The sequence below is a fragment of the Lates calcarifer genome, linkage group LG12 (genome assembly GCF_001640805.2).
Source record: "Lates calcarifer isolate ASB-BC8 linkage group LG12, TLL_Latcal_v3, whole genome shotgun sequence".
Taxonomy (NCBI): domain Eukaryota; kingdom Metazoa; phylum Chordata; class Actinopteri; family Centropomidae; genus Lates; species Lates calcarifer.
Genome location: NC_066844.1, coordinates 1593135 through 1610987, shown reverse-complemented (window position 1 = coordinate 1610987; position 17853 = coordinate 1593135). Strand labels below are relative to the sequence as shown.

General features: G+C 38.9%; 3 protein-coding genes across 5 annotated transcripts in view; all 3 read left to right on the top strand.

Moving 5' to 3' along the window:
• Positions 1-166: 166 nt before the first annotated feature.
• LOC108901477 (polymeric immunoglobulin receptor) lies at positions 167-11111 on the top strand. 3 transcript variants are annotated; one of them, XM_051074291.1, is made up of 8 exons: positions 167-397; positions 1463-1753; positions 2083-2406; positions 2529-2846; positions 9359-9430; positions 9927-9977; positions 10115-10201; positions 10525-11111. In XM_051074291.1, exons 1-8 carry the CDS (start codon positions 349-351, stop codon positions 10536-10538), a joined length of 1206 nt encoding a protein of 401 aa, XP_050930248.1. In that variant the 5' UTR covers positions 167-348; the 3' UTR covers positions 10539-11111. The 3 variants fall into 3 exon arrangements, with proteins under 3 accessions (XP_050930248.1, XP_018558444.2, XP_050930249.1); XM_018702928.2 differs by lacking the exons at positions 9359-9430; positions 9927-9977; positions 10115-10201; positions 10525-11111 and adding exons at positions 3258-3287; positions 3468-3554; positions 3693-3748; positions 3962-4605; XM_051074292.1 differs by lacking the exons at positions 167-397; positions 1463-1753; positions 2083-2406; positions 2529-2846 and adding exons at positions 6063-7205; positions 7922-8218; positions 8576-8938 and having other exon boundaries at positions 10525-11109.
• Positions 11112-11300: 189 nt separating this feature from the next.
• On the top strand, positions 11301-14628 carry LOC108901443 (uncharacterized). The gene is made up of 3 exons (XM_018702908.2): positions 11301-11416; positions 12097-12216; positions 13302-14628. Exon 3 carries the CDS (start codon positions 13451-13453, stop codon positions 14225-14227), a length of 777 nt encoding a protein of 258 aa, XP_018558424.1. The 5' UTR covers positions 11301-11416; positions 12097-12216; positions 13302-13450; the 3' UTR covers positions 14228-14628.
• Positions 14629-16488: 1860 nt separating this feature from the next.
• The window catches only part of angpt4 (angiopoietin 4), a 71837-nt gene continuing 70472 nt past the window's right edge, over positions 16489-17853 (top strand). Inside the window, exon 1 of the mRNA XM_018702945.2 lies at positions 16489-16564. The gene's annotated coding sequence lies outside the window, so the exon portion shown is untranslated. The remainder of the gene's footprint in view (positions 16565-17853) is intronic.

Here is a 17853-nt window from a genome sequence, read left to right as displayed (position 1 = left end):
AGCTCAGTGGTCGCCATTTTGTCAGTGACGATGACGTTATTGCTGCAGTATCAAAGCCTTATAAATGTCAGGGAAAACCTGTTAAACGAGTTCTTAATACTGTGTAATCTGCTGATCAAGATGTTATGTTCAATAACTCTCCCGGGGTGAGAGAGAAGACTTTATATTGTAATGTGCAAAGACTCAGTGAGAGTGAAGGAAAGAGAAAGAAAAAAAAAAAAGGAAGAAGAATAGAAGGGGCTGGGTTTCCTAAAATAGAAACCCACTGGAGATCAACCAACAAAAGTAAAGAGGAGCTGATGAGAACAACTTGAGTTAAACTGTCTCTCTCAGGACTTCAGCACCAAGATGAACAACATGAGGAGTTTTCTTCTACTTGTCCTCTCACTGCTGACAGGTAAAAACAAGACTACTGTCTGATTACTGATATTACTGATTTCACAGGGGTCAAAAAAAGTCAACTGCATTTATCACTCAATTTAATACAGATGTTAAACACAACAGTGATACAACTGTTAATAAAAGGTTTTAGTTTCCAGCTAAAAATGCTCAGGGACAAAGATGATATTTGTGATTTCATGTGATCATGTATCAGAGCTGAGGTTTTACATCTGATACAACCTGCAGCCTGTTACTGAAAACAGGAAGTGAGGATTTTTTAATTGATCTATATTGCATTTTTCTCGATAGTTAGCACATAAACATGGGTTGCTGATATTCATCGAGGACACAACAAGAATTCAGACTTATTTTTGTGCTGCTTGGTCTTAAAAGTCGACAACAAGCAACAGTAAAAATCTATGATATTACAGCTTCTTTTGGCCGCCATTTTAAGCTCTGAAAATATTTCCTGCTGCCGTAGCGTTATTGAAAATGAAAAATACCTAAATAAATTAATATATAGCTGGGTGTTTGTGAGGCTTATTATTACAAACTTTTCCTGTTTTTTAAAAAACCCACCCAAGTGTTAGATTTTACTCTCAAAAACCTTGGTTTGAACGACAACCTGCTGATAAATACTGAGAGGTTATTAACCAACACTGAACATTGGTTCAAACTGTCTCAAAGAGGAAAATAACAGCAGGAGGTGTTTTTCAGAAGATGAATCCTCTGTTACTGATAATTAATATATTCATCTCAGAGCTCTGCTGGTTCATGAAATATTACCCACTGATTGAGCTACACAGTGGATGTTGTATGTTGTGTAAATGACTCTTTCATTCGCCCTGGAGATTTTAAAACTTTATCATCTGATGTGTTTTTATCACTTTTGTAATTATCTTTATAAGTTGTTTCTTATAGTTGCGTATTTGTCTGATCATGGATACTTTGTTGTTCTCAGGTCTCTCTTTCTCTGATGAAATAAAAAATAAATAAAATGTATTAATTCAGATCACTGCAGCAGCTGAGATTGTTTCAGTATCTAACATGATGTGAACTTTTCTCTTTATCTTCTCTACAGGATGTGAGGCCACGTCTGAACTGAGGGGATGTGCAGGAGGATGGATTGAATTCATGTGTAATTATTCTACAACAACAGGACAAAATCAAAGTTTTGTGATTGAATCCCCTCATCTGATCATTGAAGACAGAAGTAAGGGATGGGATGGCAGATTTCATCTGTACAATGACACCAAAAATGAGAAAGTGAAGTTGTTGGTTATCAAACAACTTAGTGTAAAGGATGCTTGGAAATACAGCTGTAAACCTGACACAAGACAAACTTATTCTGTGAAAGTGAATTTAACAGATGGTAAGATATTTCAGTTTATTTATCTGTGAATCATTCTATCAAAAAAGTGCTGCTTATATATTACAAGAGGAAAGTTTCATGTATTATCTGCTACAGCATACATATCTGTTACAACTTCTGTGTTATTTTTTTGGTGTCACGTTGGCGCCTCTTGTTGTTGCATTAATTCTGTGGAAGTGGGGGGTTGTACCACAGCTCTGTCTTCCTGCATTGTGATACGAGATTGTAGAAGCTCATACTGTAGTTTCAATTTCAGTGTCAGACTCATTACACCGTTACCCCCTCTCACTTACATACTTTCATCTTTTATCTTTGTTTTTTATCTTTAGGAAAGAACGGCTGCCAGGAACCATTTAATCAAACTGCGTACAGAACAGCTAAAACCACCATCATCTGTGATTACCCAGAAAATAAAGACAAGTCCAGACTCAAGTTTTTCTGCAAAGACACAAATGGCATCTGTGAGGAAATATTATCAACAGAATCTTCTAAAAGTTTAAACAAGAGGTTCACTCTCACAAGCACTAAAAGGGGCTTCAACATTTCCATCAGTAACGTGTCCTCAGACGATGCTGGTGTCTACTGGTGTGGACTGAAATCAAATGACAAATATCACCGTGCTGCACGAAAAAAAATACAACTAGAGGTTCAAGGTGAGTAATTAACATCTGCAGCCTCTGAGGTTTGACCATACATATATTAATGACTAAATTATGTTGACAAATACTTTAAGAAGTAAGCTAATGTTTTATTTAACCTCTGTGTCTGTCTACAGGTATTACAAACTTCACAAGATCCTCAACTGTTGGACAGAATATCTCATACTGGTGTAAGTACCAAACAAACAATCCTCCCACTGATAAATTCATTTGTAAAGGGGAAGATCCATCTATATGTCAACATCTAGTCAGCACCACACAGCCCAACATGGACAATGGGAAGTTTTCTATGAAGGACGACACAGGGAAGAGAAACATCACCATAACAGTGAGAAACCTAACAACAGACGACACTGGGACATACTGGTGTGGAGCAGAAACCACTGACAAAGGACGCAGCAACCTGTTCTTCAACAGATTGTTGATGACCGTAGGTGAGTCATGTTAATTTATTGTCTGGATGTTATCTGACCCTGGTTCAGACTGTAGGTGGACTGATCTGAATTTGAGTTTTTCTGTTATCTGCACTTGTGGCCTTGTTACCAATAGCATCCTGAATTTTTTTCATATTTTCTGTCCCTTGTTGAAACCACATTAATTCATGAAAACTCTAACGTACAACTTGCACTACTACTTCTAATAACATCAACAATTGCTCTGTTTTTAAGTGAATATGAGGGTTTGAGGGTTTTTCTTTGTTTTTCTCAAAATGTTGAAATAAGAAATGTATTTTCTATTTTCTAAGTTTAGTCAAAGTTTACTTGATATTTTCTGTCCCTTGTTGAGACCATATTAATTTATGAAAGTTCATGTACAACTTAAATGCACTCTGTGTTTGTTTTCAGGGCCACCATCGACACCAGGGCCAAGTCATGGTGAGAGCATGTTTGATATCTTCAACCTTCTGCTGCAGGAGTCAGTTCAGTGGGAGGAGGAAGATGTTCTCATGTTTTAAATACAGTTCAGTTTCTGTAAAATTCCTCAACACAGACAGCTCTGGATGATGAAGATGTGTGTTGACTGTGTTTAATCAATGCTGGTTGTGTATCTTGCAGGTGGCTTTGACCCAGTCATTATTGTGACTGTCTGTGTGCCCGTCTTGCTGCAGCTGCTTGTGTTAATTTTAGTCCTTATTGGCAAACGTAAGTTTTTATCAGTTTGCAAAACACAAAACAAGCACACATAAACCGCCGTGTGTCAGTTTGATGAGAAGTGGTGCAAGTAAAACGTTTCTCTGTTTGTTATTTTCCTTTTTCTTCTCTTCCTTCACTTGGTCGCAGGATTTTCTGATTTAAACAACACAAGAAATGAAGCCAAAGCACAGCACATCAGAGAGGTTAGTGTGTAAATGTATGTCTCAGCGTGCAGGTTTATACTATGCATATGCTTTCATTAAGAATTTGGGCTGCAAACAAAAGACAGACCTCCTGGGACTTGTTTCATTAATACAGATAACACCAAATGTCCCAGTGAATATAGAAGCCCTGGAATGATTGTGTTAATGTATTAATATTAATCTGTTTGTAATTTAATTCTGTTTAAAATAAAGGTTCAGAACAGCTCTGACAGCGTTGGTGGTGAGGGGCTGATCCCCAGGCCGAACTCCTCTGCCTCTGAATATACTACTGTGGAGTATAGATAGGTGACATTAAAGGTCAAAGCTGAGTAAATGAGTGGAGAATCACAGTTAATGAGGATCCACACAGGGTGTGACAGGTCACTGAATGGATCGGCCAACATCTATGGCCGAGGTTTCAGTTCCATTCACTTTTGATGTGTTTACAATGAAATCCAGCTCAGACTCAGGAAATACACCAAGATATTTGAATGTTGGACTCCATCGCCTTAAATCCCAGTGACTTGGAGACACAGGATTAACACTGATCTGTAAATAGTAGAAGAATCCTGTGTTGTTATTTACTCCTGAAGCCTAAAGCTTAGCTGAAATATGTTTTAGAGCCCTACTGATATATCTGCAAGATCAATATTACAGGCTGATCTATCTTATCACAGATACTGCTCTGCTTCAGGCATCTGTTTTTTTACTTCTCAGAGACGGAACATGGGATTATTTGAAGTCTTTTTTGCTTAGGAAGGTTCCTTTCATGCTGTTGTATTATTTCAACATTTCAATCTTCTGTGTCACTGTACTTATCGTCCATGTGTTATAAATAAAGCTGGTTTTAAAAAGTGGCGCAGTGCTGATGTATTTTTGTAACCCGGAAGTCAGCATCACCTTGGTTCCCTTGAACCTAAATACAGTCACCAGAAGTAAAAAGCTAATGTTAGCGAGTAAGTGAGATGTTTTCTATCATATTTTATGTTGTAGCACAAAATGTCAAACCATATAACCAAACCACATTCAAAAAACCCACTGACTTTAGGACGAGGTGCTAAAATGCTTCTTATTTCCGGGTTTTAAGACTAATTTAACCCTGTTATCCTTCACATCTTTCTTTAACCTCGTGATTAGGTAAGGAGATTTCGACCACAGCCCTAGTCTCCCTTTTGTTTGCACCTATCACGAAACACGATCGAGTTCCAGACGAGGAATCAGGTGACCGTCCCCGCCCATGGAAGACCTTACATAGGTATCTACCTGAGCCACAACTGTCTGCTAACGTGTTATCTCAGTATCTCTTCACAGAAATGCTTTCTGAAATTACTCCACTGGCTTCTTTAGTTCTCACGGGTGTACCCGTAAAGACAAACAAACAGCAGAGTGTATGTTTAGGGGTTAGAACGTTTGTGCACAGCGCCAGACATTAGCCGCCATCTTGGTTGCCGATGTTGTTCGTCTTCCTGATTTTTGATCGGATTTCCGCTCAAACATGTGGTTGTTAGAGGCGGTTTTTGCTGTTATAACACACACTATACAAGCACACATCTGTGTGTTAAATTCACAATAGTGAAGCAGTTCGGTTATAGTATGGCTGATGGCTGAATCAGACCTTTTTCCAGCGGCTCTAGCTGCGGAGTAGATGCGGAAGCCGTTAATGTCGATCGTTATCCCCGTAATCAGCTCGTTAACTGCTTATAGCCACCGCGTTTTTAAGAGTTTTTTTTTTCCTGTATTTTGCAGTCATACTAGTCCATTTCCAGGACTCAAGGTATATTATTGTAATATTGTATAAAGGAATTGTAAAGAAAAATGAAGTAATCTAGTGCTTGTTGATAGTTTATATACCACTTTTATCATTCCTTCTTAGTAAGCTGATTGTTTCTCCTCAGATTTCTGTCAGTTGTTGAGGCTGATTGATCTCTCATATTCTGTGGATTAAGTTCTGTTAAACTGTGATCATACATGAAATCAGGAGCCAAGATGGCAGGTTAATGGGACAACTAATGTTTAATTAGTCTCACCTTTTCAGTCTCCTGCTCATACTTCTGCTAGTCCCTCCACAGCAGTGAAACTACAGACCAAATATCTTATTCCTGTCACTAAAAAATGTGAGTTATTGATGCAAAATCCTGTGATTTAATCTAGAACTTGTTGTTAATTATAGTTCTGTTTTAGGATATGCAGGACAAGCTTCAGTATGGAGACTACAGGACCACTGCTGCTGAATGTGGAGGAGCACAGGGGCTGTTCCAGGATTTGGATTTGGACATGTCCCACTCTTCACATGGATTTCAGGTAAGTTTTAAACAAGACCAGGTCAAAACCACAGTCATACACGGCTGGACTGTGAAGCCTGTTAAACATAACATGCAACTAAGTGTCTTCATGACATCATTGCATCATATTTGCATTCTGCCATAGTGTCACCCAGTTTCAGCCCTTTATCTGCTTACGTCTCTGTCCTTTTCCTTCAACAAAATAACGTTCCTTTACGTGGCGTCTGTGGCCGAGTGTCCGTTAGAGGTGAAAATGCCAAAACTGCGTTGTTGGAAAAAGCTGGGAAATACTTACTACATGAACAGTTGATGGAGTGTTGACGCAGTATCCTGTTGGCTTTTTATAGATTAACTTGGTAGTGATGCAATGCTGCTGAGAATACAACTCCCAGATGATGGGAGGAAGTGTCATCATTTAATGGTCACAAACAATGTTGATGTCAGTTTCCTCATTTCTCTGTGAAGCTTTGTTAGTTTAGGACAACTTCTAGTTTCAAATGGACAATATCTGCGGCCTTCAACGCAGCTGAACACCCTTATCTTTTCACTTTAGCCTTTAAATAGCTGTGCCTTTCCTGGCACAGGTGATCTTGTACTTCCCTTTCACTTATCGTCTGCTGCACTCCTTTTAAATATTAAATTTATTTTGGTTTTATATGTTTAATTTAGAGTTTGTGAAATTTTATCCATTTAACATGAAATATTTTGGGGGTTTTTAAAGCTACATTTTACCCTTGAACCTCTTTTAAATAATTTTAACCTGTTTTAATGCTAATTTCATCTTTATTTTCGCCTGAAGCACTGTTTATTATCATTATTATTATTGCTACTAATATTCTATTATTTCTGACATATTGTGTCAGAGTCAGGGACTTCCTCTCTCTCTCTCCACTTGACTCTTGTTTGCTGTCAGTACCAAGAAGATGATAAGATATGATAAGAAAGGACTTCAGATGAAGAAACTAAAGAGGAAGGATAAAAAGTGGGGGCGAGACATTTTTAGATATAAGATAAGACAGGGATAGACGAAACACGACACTTTGAGAACAACTGGCTGCAGAGACAAACCAACAGGAGGAAAGTGAAATAACTAACTGGAGTTAAATAATCCGACTGAGCATCCAAAACCAACATGATGAAGAGTTTTCTCCTACTCATCCTCTCACTAATGACAGGTAACAACATTAACGCTCCCTGATTTCTCATGTTACAGGCCGATAAATGTTACATAACAAACTGCTGCTATACAAAATTCAACATATTGTGTGGTCTGGTCAAAAATGTTTTCTGTTACTTCACTACAGCCACAAATATGAGTAGAGCTCTTAGAGTAATATAATGTCTTGCAGTATTCTACTGTAAAACTCAATAAATCCAGTAACCAACCAACAAACTGATATGTTTGGGGAAAAAAGTTTAATTTAAAACTAAAAGTCAAACCTATTTCCATTTTTATCCTGAATTTTAAAGCCACTAGGATTTTTAAAAAAGTCTGACTTTGGCGACCCCAGGTGGTCGAATCTGAAAAGACACTGTGGCAGAGCAAACAGCAGCATCTGGCTTAAAATGAGTCCAAAACATTAATAATACAACAAAAACAAAATCACAAATTCTAACAACTTAATAAACTAACAGGACTGTATCTTAAAATCTATACTGAGGTTTTAGGAGCAGAAGCTTTTCTGCATGTTTAGAAATAACTAATAACTACTCAGGAATAACTACGCTATATAAAAATACATAAACAAGTTTAACTGAGCACCTGTGTAATCTGCTGATTAACCCAGGTCTGTTTCCTGGCATGATTCAGATGTTTCGTTGATAGAGAGTTTACAGCTCTGAGGTTGTTACAGTGTCAGACATGATGTGAACTTTTCTCTTTGATCAACAGCCTGTGGGGACGATCATGAAGTAAAGGGATGCTCAGAAGGATGGGTTGAATTCAGCTGCAAATATGATGGAAGAAAAGGAAAAAATCAAAACATCAGAGTAGATACTCCCAGAGATACAACCATTCAATGCAAGAAAAATGATATGTGGGAACACCAAGGGAGATATTCCCTGTACCATGACATAAAAAATACAAATCTCAGGGTGGTCATCAAACAACTGGAATCTAAAGACTTTGGGAAGTACAAATGTAAATTTCACAACGGAGACTCATCAGAAAAAGTGAAATTGAAAAAAGGTAAGAAATGTTCCATGTTGTTTTTTTATTACTTTAATTACTTTCTGTTGTTCTCTTGTAGTTTATTATTATTATTATTATTATTATTGTTATTATTAGCAGTAGTTGCAGTAGTAGTAGTAGTATCTGTCAATTAGGTTTGTAAAGCCATCACTAAAAAAAGATGTAAAAAAGAAATAATAGAAATGTAACACCATAACACGTCATTACATTAGAAATACATGAACTGACATTTCCACTTCTATCATCTACATACAGCAGCTGACCAAGTCTGAAAAACAGAAACCAATTTTCATAAAGCACACATCACAAATCATGACATAATAAATCTGACATTTTCTGCCCTTTTTTTTTCAGTAGTGATGCGTCACTGCCAGACACCATTTACTCAAACTGTGTACACAACAGCTAAAACCAACTTCACATGTGATTACTCAAACAATCACTCCAAAGGGAAACACTCCCGTAAAAAAAGGTCCAGTGAGGACAGGTCCAGACTCTATTTTTTCTGCAAAGATACACGTGGCATCTGTGAGGACATTTTATCAACAGAATCTCCTAAAAGGTCAAATGGGAGTTTCACTCTCACAGACATCAGTGGGGGTTTCAACGTTTCCATCAGTCATGTGTCCTCACAGGATGAAGGTGTCTACTGGTGTGGAGTGGAAGCAAAGAATGGAGACCGTGCAGCACGCAAAAAAATACATCTGAAGGTTCAACGTGAGTAATTAACATCTGCAGCCTCTGAGGTTTAATCATATATGAAGGCATGACTCAATTATGTTGACGAATACTTGGTTGTTATTACTGACACCTGTGGCTGTTAAAGGAACTGCAGCCTGCGTCCTGTTGCTCTTTACCTGCCCTTGCTGTTTGCTTGCTGAGGGTCATGAGTCGCAGCCCAACCATGACATTAATGTTACAAGCAAAGGTTAGTCAGATAGCTGTAACTTAGCCATGCTGCAGGAATCCGGCATTGGTTTGTTAGCTGATTATCAAACAGGAAGCTTGTCGATTTACCATTCAGATCATGTTACAATCAAAGACAGCATTATACTGTATTTTTGTCTTTTCATGACACCATATTAATTTATGAATGGCCTTATGTACAACTTAAATGCGCCTTGTGTTTGTTTTCAGTGCCACCATCAACACCAGAACCACCTCCTGTTCCAACAACCCAGTCAACTACTGCACCTGCTCAGAGTCATGGTGAGAGCATGTTCAATATTTTCAACCCTCTGCTGCAGGAGTCAGTTTAGTTTTACATACAGTTCAGTTTCCAGTCTTTATGCTAGGCTAAGCTAACCAGCTGCTGGTGGAGAAGTAACTTCTTATTTAACTGTCTCCCAGAAAGCAAATAAACACATTTCCCCTAATGTCAACTATTCCTTTAAAAGGCTATTACACCTTAAACATTTTCAGGTTCTGACTCGTCATAGTAGGAAAAGCTGAGGTGTTACTAATAACATTAATAACTGCTCTGTTCTTCAGTGAATATATAAACAAACCCAAAAGTTGTCATGTGGAATCAAACCTCTGGTCTGAGGGTTTTTCTTTATTTTTTTCAAAATATTGAAAGAAGACATGTATTTTCTATTTTCTAGGTTTAGTCAAAGTGTACTTGATTTTTTCTGTCCCTTGTTGAGACCATATTAATTTATGAAAGCTCTCATGTACAACTTAAATCCACTCTGTTTGTTTTCAGTGCCACCATCAACACCAGAACCACCTCCTGTTCCAACAACCCAGAGTCATGGTGAGAGCATGTTTGATATCTTCAACCTTCTGCTGCAGGAGTCAGTTTAGTTTTACATACAGTTCAGTTTCTGTAAAATTCCTCAGCACAGCTCTGGATGATGAAGACGTGTGTTTCCTGTGTTGTGTTCCCTCCAGGTTGGTTACAGGCAGTGAAGATTGTGATCATCTGTTTACCTGTGTTGCTGATGCTGCGTGTGCTAATTTCAGTCCTTATGAAGAAATGTGAGTTACCATCAGTTTGCACAACACAAAACCACATCTATGCACTTCTCTGTTCGGTATAAATGTGTTGTAAAACTAAGCCACAGCACACACACTGTGTGACATTTGTGCTGATTGGACGTCACTTTTTCATGTCAGGAATTTGATCATCTTTGCTTCTTTTGTGGCAACAATTAAATCCTCAAACTGGAAAATACAAAATCATAAACAAGTGATTTTGTCAGATTTAACATTTATGCCCATTTTGCATTATTCCATAACTCTGTGAACATAAAGGCCTGGATCAAACTGTTTAAACTGAGTTTTTCATTCTTTCCTCAAAGGCTTACGTCCATGAGGAGGTAAAAGAGCGCTGCAAGAAGCCTGACACAGGAAATGCAACAACTCGTGTCACCGCCTCAACTTTTCATCAAAGCTGTTTACATCAAATGCTTTCACTTTTCATTAGAGTCATCATCAGGTGAAAATTTGAATCTGTCCAAATATCTGCACAGCTAATGACGTTCCCATCAGCCTCAGCTGGACTTTGGATTTAGTGCTAACTAGCATGCTAACATGCATGTTTACTTCAAATACCTAACAAATGTGTTTAATGTGTTGGTTAATATTTTCATACTCAGCTGTAAAGGGTTCATCACAAATTGCTGTCATCAGTCATACTGCTCAACACAGTTTGAAATCAAGTGGTAGTTTACTACAGATAAATACTACAAATCTCCTTTTTAAATAAAAAATAAAGACGTTTTGTTCTTTGGAGGGTGGGGGTCAAAGTAAAGAGAGTTATGATACAATCCATTCCCACAGTTTTGACTATAGTCTTTTCTTCAGGCAGTAAATGATCAACTGTGGCTGAAATTTGAGATGAATAAAAGGTAATAGAGACCTAAAGTCAGTCTTTCATTGAGATGAGCTTATTAACTTTGTTTGTTTTGGATCTAAGTAACTTCAGAGACCCAGCCCAACAATGAGTGAGGTTAAATATTAAACCAGAGTCCAACAGTCAAACATATCAGGTATTAAAATATTATCGCTCGTGGATCAGATGTTGAAATCCACCAAACACTTTCACTTCACTCTGCTGGAAGGCAGAGCAGCATTTACTTTGTTAAACTGAGCCTCTGCTTCTGGATAAATCTGATGCTCTGACTCCCTGCTGTTCACTGACGCCTCTGGAGGAACCTGATCATCAATAATCGATCAGTCGATGCTGTACAGGTCGGTGCTTTTCGCTGCCTGTGGTGTTTGTCTTGTTTTAATTAAAGTATTATTTCTCATTCTCTTATTTCTCTCGTTCTCTTATTTCTCAGTTCTCACAGTTTCACTTTCTTTGTGCAGCAGTTCAAAAGTTTCTGGTTTGTTTTTGAAAAATCTTTCTTGATCTTTGAAACCTTCTGTTGGACGTCAGACTTTATGACACTGGAGGTTTATTTCAGTCTAATCTCACATTAAAATTCATTAAGGGATTTTTCCAAAATGCACATGGCTACAAAAAAGACCTGTTTTTTGTCCTTCACTTTGAACCGTGGTCTGATGGAGCCTTGGATCTGAATCCACCAGAATTTACAGGCTCTTTAAAGTAATTAAAGGGTCACAGTCCAACAGTGTGAGAGATTAAATATCTCAGACATTAAAGTTTTATGGTTCTTGTATCGGATGTTCTGAGATAAATAAGTATTTAAACAGGCAGCTTCACTGAGATTAAAGGACAGCTTTATGAACAGTGCTCGAATCATTCTTCCTGGTTCTACTCCTGGTTCCAACAGGACTGAGAGTCTGAATGAGGAGAGTCAGACTGAACAGCAAAGAACCAGAGCAGCGTTTCCTTTGTTTCTAAAACAGAGCTGAGTTTATTGTCACTTTATTATCAGTTTATCGTCAGTTTCTCTCTCCTTCAGGGGCTGTGAAACCTCCAGTCTTCAGCTGCTTTCTGTCATCATGTGGTTTCAGAGAAACAGGTGTGAAAGCTGATGGGGTGGACTGAGCGTGCTCAGTGCTGCTCTCACCTGCTCAAACAGGTAAGAACAAACACACCGTTTCAGAAAACACTGACAGTCTGCAGACAGGCTAGCTGCTCTGTGAGGCTGCTGTTGAGCTAAATGCTAACACCACCATGCTAACATGCAGCTCTTAATATTTAAATGGCTCTCAGTCTTCACTCCCAGGTTACACCAAACAGCTATAATAAAAACTATTCTTATGGTCATGTCTCATTTAGAATATTTTACAATAGAGGAGGTTTGGTCTGGAGTGTATTTCCAACAGCACAGATTCTACTTCATAATGTTACAGAAATACTACAGGCAGCTGTGTCTCTCTGTGATCTTCATGCTCTTCAGTGACTACAGGTTTCTACTTGACACTTCACTTACAACAGCACACTGAATTCAAACTCCTCCTGCTTACTTTCAAAGCCATACACAACCTTGCCCCCCCATATTTATCTGACCTCCTACACATCGCCACCCTTTCCCGTTCCCTCAGATCTTCCTCCTCCATTCATCTCTGTATACCCTCTGCCCGTCTCAGCACCGTGGCAGCTCTGGAACTCCCTGCCACCAGCCCTCCGAAACATTGACTCCTTTCCTGTTTTCAAATCCAGACTCAAAACCCATCTGTTTAAGACTGCCTACTCACTCTGACCTACTTACTGCAACTTCACCGCCCTACATTTCTTTTATGTTGATTCTATCCATTGTTGTTTTTTATTGATTATTGTATATTGTAAGAGTTTTTTATTGTTTGTTGTATGATTCTTTTGTTTATTATATATTGTACAGTGTCCTTGGGTGTCAGAAAGGCGCTTATAAATAAAATGTATTATTATTATTATTATTATTATTATTATTACTTTGATCATGAAGGTGACACTGAGAGAGCTGAGGATTAATAATATAGAGAAGAAAGTGCAGTTACAAATCTGCCTGCTGCTTCAGCACCATGGACAGCTCCATGGATTTAGAATAGAATAGATTTTTATTGTCATTGTTTTCGAAACAGTGAAACACCATTCAGCAGCTCTTAGATTGACAGCGTAGATGGATGATTGAACTGAACTGAGGGGAACCATTTGAATCCATGTTTTCTTTCTCTCCACCCACAGAATCTCTTTGATTACAGTTGGTGACCTGAACATCAGCAGACTGTGAAACTCCTGCAGCTGCAGAACTTTCTAACTCAAGTTTGATTTAGAGTTAAAACCAAAAGCTCAGTGTTCAGCTTTCAGACCCTGCAGAGGGAAACTTCCTGAAGATGCCACTAAAAAGAAAACGAAGCAAAGAACTGCCTCATAATCTGTCTGAGTTAATGAAGAGACTTGCTGAACATAAAGCTTCATTCATCAAACTGTTTGACGGCAGCAAAGACAGGATGAGACACATCGTAGGAGAGGTTCATAAGATCGCTACTGATGTACGAGAGATGCAGGAGAAAACAGACAAAACGAGAACAGCAGGAGCTGTCGCTACAGGGTTAGCACTCACAGCCGGGCTCGTTGCAGCTCCTCTCACTGAGGGGGCGAGTTTATTGGCAGCAGGGGCAGGAGCGGCAGTAGGAGGTGGAGGTGGTGCTGTCGCTGTGGTTCATGCGAATATAACAAAAATGATGGTAGAGAATGGAAGTGCACAGAAAGTAGAAGAGCTGGGAAAAGAGTTCATGACGATTGTTGAACCGATGAAGAAGGAGCTGACAGAAATAAAGACAACATGTGAGATGTTGGAGGAGAAATCTGCTGAAAGTGAGGCTAAAAAAACTCTGACAGGGATGGAGGAGTTTCAGAGGACTCAGGCACAAGTGTCTGAACTGCAGGAAATGAACAAGGGAGTTTTGGACGGTGTTTCAGCAGTGATGAGAACAGTGGCTGAACTGTTAAAGCTCATTGTGAAAGTCTTCACAGTCAAAGCGACTCCTGAGGAGGATGAAACGTTTAGATCCTCCATCGTCCAGTTTGCTGATCAGTGTCAGAAGGTCATTGATGACTGTGAGAATATGAAGAAGAACTCACGTGGACTCATGTCTCAGTATCTTTAACTGTCCATTTACTAATCTGGATCAAATCTGTGTCTGGATCTGAATCACGTCTCACAGCCCAGTGCTGAGGTTTAGTCCTGTAAACCACCAGAGGGCGCTGTATCTGCTACTCTGCTGAAACTGGGAGGTGACGAAGAAGAAAAATGTTGCTGAGGATTTTAAAGGAAAGTGAATCTTTTTTTTTTTTAGATTTCAACAGGAGGATAAATGTTGTTAATAATTTTAAATGTCTGTTCTTTTTTTTTTTTTTAAATATAATATTTTTGATGTTTGCAGGGTTTGTATAACACTGAAGATGTTTTTCTTCGCTGAATTACATCTGGTTGGTTTGTTATTTTTCCACAGTTAATACACAGTTAAAACTTACTGCTTCTTGAAATTGTAATTATGCAAATATTTGATTAAATGAATGAAATTATAATATAATATTCATATTAATGGATTGCTCAGTGAACCTTGCAGCCACACACTGTCTGTCTGAGCTGGGCCCTGTCAGTAACTCTGGTTTTATATGGACAGGGCGCCCTCTGCAGCTCTCTCCCTGAAATAACATCTATTTGTTCATTTTCTAGTTTCCATGCAGAGTAATGCTGTTGTCAGACAATCTGACTTTAGTTCAGCGGAATCCAGCTACTGAATGACTGTCAAGGAGTGTCTATAAATTTAAGGTGGAACTGTTTTTTTAAAAAAATATTTATCTGTGAGAGCTTAAAATGATCCTTTGAACAGAGTTGCTGCTGTGTGAATACTTCTCTCTGCTTGCTTTTTGTCTTTGTCGCGTTGTTGTCATCAGTAACTTGTAAACTGATTGATAAAGTTTTTTTTATTTAATTCTATATTAAAAACATCTGCTTCGTTAAATCACTCTGAGGCCAATCCCGTCTGACATAATGAATCAATCCATTATGATATATTTGATCCACCTTAACTCTCTTAAGGTGGATCGAACAACTTCCTGTTCCGCAAGAGCACCCTGTACTACATTAAACACCACCACATTTCCCCCTTTTTTCTCTCTTTTTTAAGAAAACAGGCCACTGGTATGAACATTTTATTCTCTCGTAACAACATATTAAATTTCTTCTTTAAATTTCACTTTAAACATTCCTTGGATTGGACTGTTCATTGGATTTGGCGGTGCGAGAGCTGCAGCCCCCTCTGCCGGTGAAGGAAGACATTACAGCAAAAATAATTAAATAAATGAAATAAAATAAATGTATTAAGACATATTAAATAATTTCCCTCTTATTTTCATGATAATTTAGCGCTTGGTGAAATTTTGAGAAATTATTAGCAATACTGAATCATTATTAATTATTAAAATAACACCGAGGATCACGGTCAACGGTCGTCACGTAGTGTCGCCATCTTGTAGCTAGCAACGCCTGTTATTCCAATTAGCTTAGCTCTAGCAACGCTACAGAAACGAAAATGTGGACTTGTTTGTTAAACCACCAGCTTCTGAAAAGAGCACAACGGAAGACCAAGTGATCCAGGAAAACATCTCACACCAGCCAGCACTTCTTTAGCTGTTTCGCCCGATGTCAAGTACCACTTCTTCCCCAGATAACCGTCAGGAGCCCGTCGCTAACTGTCGGTGGGTGTAGCATGCTAGCTACATCCAAGGAGTCTTTACAGTCTTCAGGCGCTGTCTTTCCTGGCAGTCGTATAGGAGCAGAAACTTCAAAATCCTACTCTCACTCCAGTTTGATTTAATAAATAGAACTAATTACGTTGTAAGTTTTATGTTTCAACAACTGAGTGCTAAAGCCTGTTTGGGGGAAAATAACCGGAGCATCCAGCTCAAGGTAAGCCTTTGGATTATTCTGACCTGCGACCAAGTAGTGCAGCAATATCATTAAACGTTAATGTCACTTTCAAACTTTTGCGGTATGAATTGTTAAAATGACAAATTTTGACTCTTGGCCACTGTACGTAATCGGCTTATGGATTTATTAAGTCATGTATATGTTGTTGTCTGCTCTGTGATGTTATATTGTGCCTCTAAAATGCACTTCCAGCTACAGTAACCTGCAGCTGCACACAGCTCAACTATTCACATGTCCTCTCTTTTAGGCTTGTATGCAACTCTTCCAAATCTAGGCCTGATAAGGGCAGGCGAAAAGCTTTTTGAAGTCTCTTTTAGGATTTTTTTTAATCGTGCCTGTTGGACTGTCATCAAGATAGGAATGAGGTGACTCGTTGTTCTGGTGTGAATGGATTTAAGTTCCTCACCCAGTGTCCTCTGTCTTTTAACTAGGATTCTGGACTACTGATGTACATGATCTCTCTACTGGAGCTGTTAGACAAAGGAGCTCTGCAGGAAAACAGATGGAGGTAAGGATCTTGGTTTTTCTTTAGCAGCTGTTTTACAGTCTGGACGTGCTGCTCTGCCTCTCCGCTGCATTTTGAACAAACTACTGGTGATGTGTTTGAGCCCACAGGCTGTTGGCTTGAGTGACAGTTGTTGTGCCATGAGGAGATGCATTTCAGATGCACTGTCACATCCTCTGACCTATTTGGTGTTAGCTTTGCAATCTAGAGGAGCTTGAAGGGTGCGTGGTGGTGCGATGGATTCATTTGTGGCTGTAAGGTCGTGCTGGTTCTGGAGCAGCTGGTTTGAATCCACCTGCAGCTTGAGACAGGATGTGGGTTTAACTCTTTATGTCTAACCCCTCCCACCCTGGAGGCTGCAGTCCATCAGAACTAAATCCTCACGCCACAAGAACAGTTTCTTCCCATCTGCAGCTGGCCTCAACATAAAGATATACATCCCCTCTTTTGGCACAGACTCTTATCCTGCCCACACACATCTCCCTGAACTATCACTCTTACAATGCACTCTACACTTGTAAAACAGTACTGGCTTTCTACTTTTACTTTCTTATCTTTCTTACTTAGATTATTATCACTATTTTGGCACCAGTATACTAACTTACTTGGCAACAGAAATTATTCTGATTCTTACTGGCCTTATGGCAAAATGAGAAGACATCTTCACAGAGGCTCAGCTGTTTTCTCATTAATATGAGGTATGTTGAACTTGAAAGTTTCTACTCCCCCTGTAGTGTGATAGAGTCTAAACGAATGACTGATATGGTCGCCTATGTTAACAGAGTTTGATGGAAAAACTGATGTGCACACAAGCACAAAGGTTTCTGCGGTTATTCAGAGAGAGTCTGGAGCTTGTTGTGTTTGACAGTGAGCAACGCCACATCTACCAGAGTCTGTAGATTTAAAAGCTTCAGATGGAGGCAAAGAGTCGTAAAAAGGTCCTCAGTATATGAACATCAGTAAAAGAATCACTCATTAATCTTTATTCTGTTGGTCTGGTGTTAACGCTGTAATCTGATGATGCTTTTTCGTCTGTGAAAAATGATTAAAACCTTGTTAAAGGGGTTAGTGTGACCGTGACGTGCACGCCTTCTCCTCTTCCTTAGTATGAACTGGCTTTAATTTGGTTCACAAAATCAAGTGGCAGCAACGCCTTGATTGTCTCAGTGGAGATTAGTTCACACCTGCTTATCTGTTAGATTTGTCATGAGGCTGAGCAACAGCCATGTGATTGGCTTAAATTATCATGTACAATCTGCAAGTTGTCAGGAACACCTCTATCTGTCAGTGAT

Excerpts from the sequence above, each read along its gene's own strand:
- LOC108901477 (XM_018702928.2), top strand. The coding sequence starts at position 349 with ATGAACAACATGAGGAGTTTTCTTCTACTTGTCCTCTCACTGCTGACA. Across the intron at positions 1,754-2,082 it reads GAAAGTGAATTTAACAGATG|GAAAGAACGGCTGCCAGGAA; the intron begins GTAAGATATTTC and ends TTTTATCTTTAG. Across the intron at positions 3,749-3,961 it reads AAGCACAGCACATCAGAGAG|GTTCAGAACAGCTCTGACAG; the intron begins GTTAGTGTGTAA and ends TTTAAAATAAAG.
- LOC108901443 (XM_018702908.2), top strand. The coding sequence starts at position 13,451 with ATGCCACTAAAAAGAAAACGAAGCAAAGAACTGCCTCATAATCTGTCT.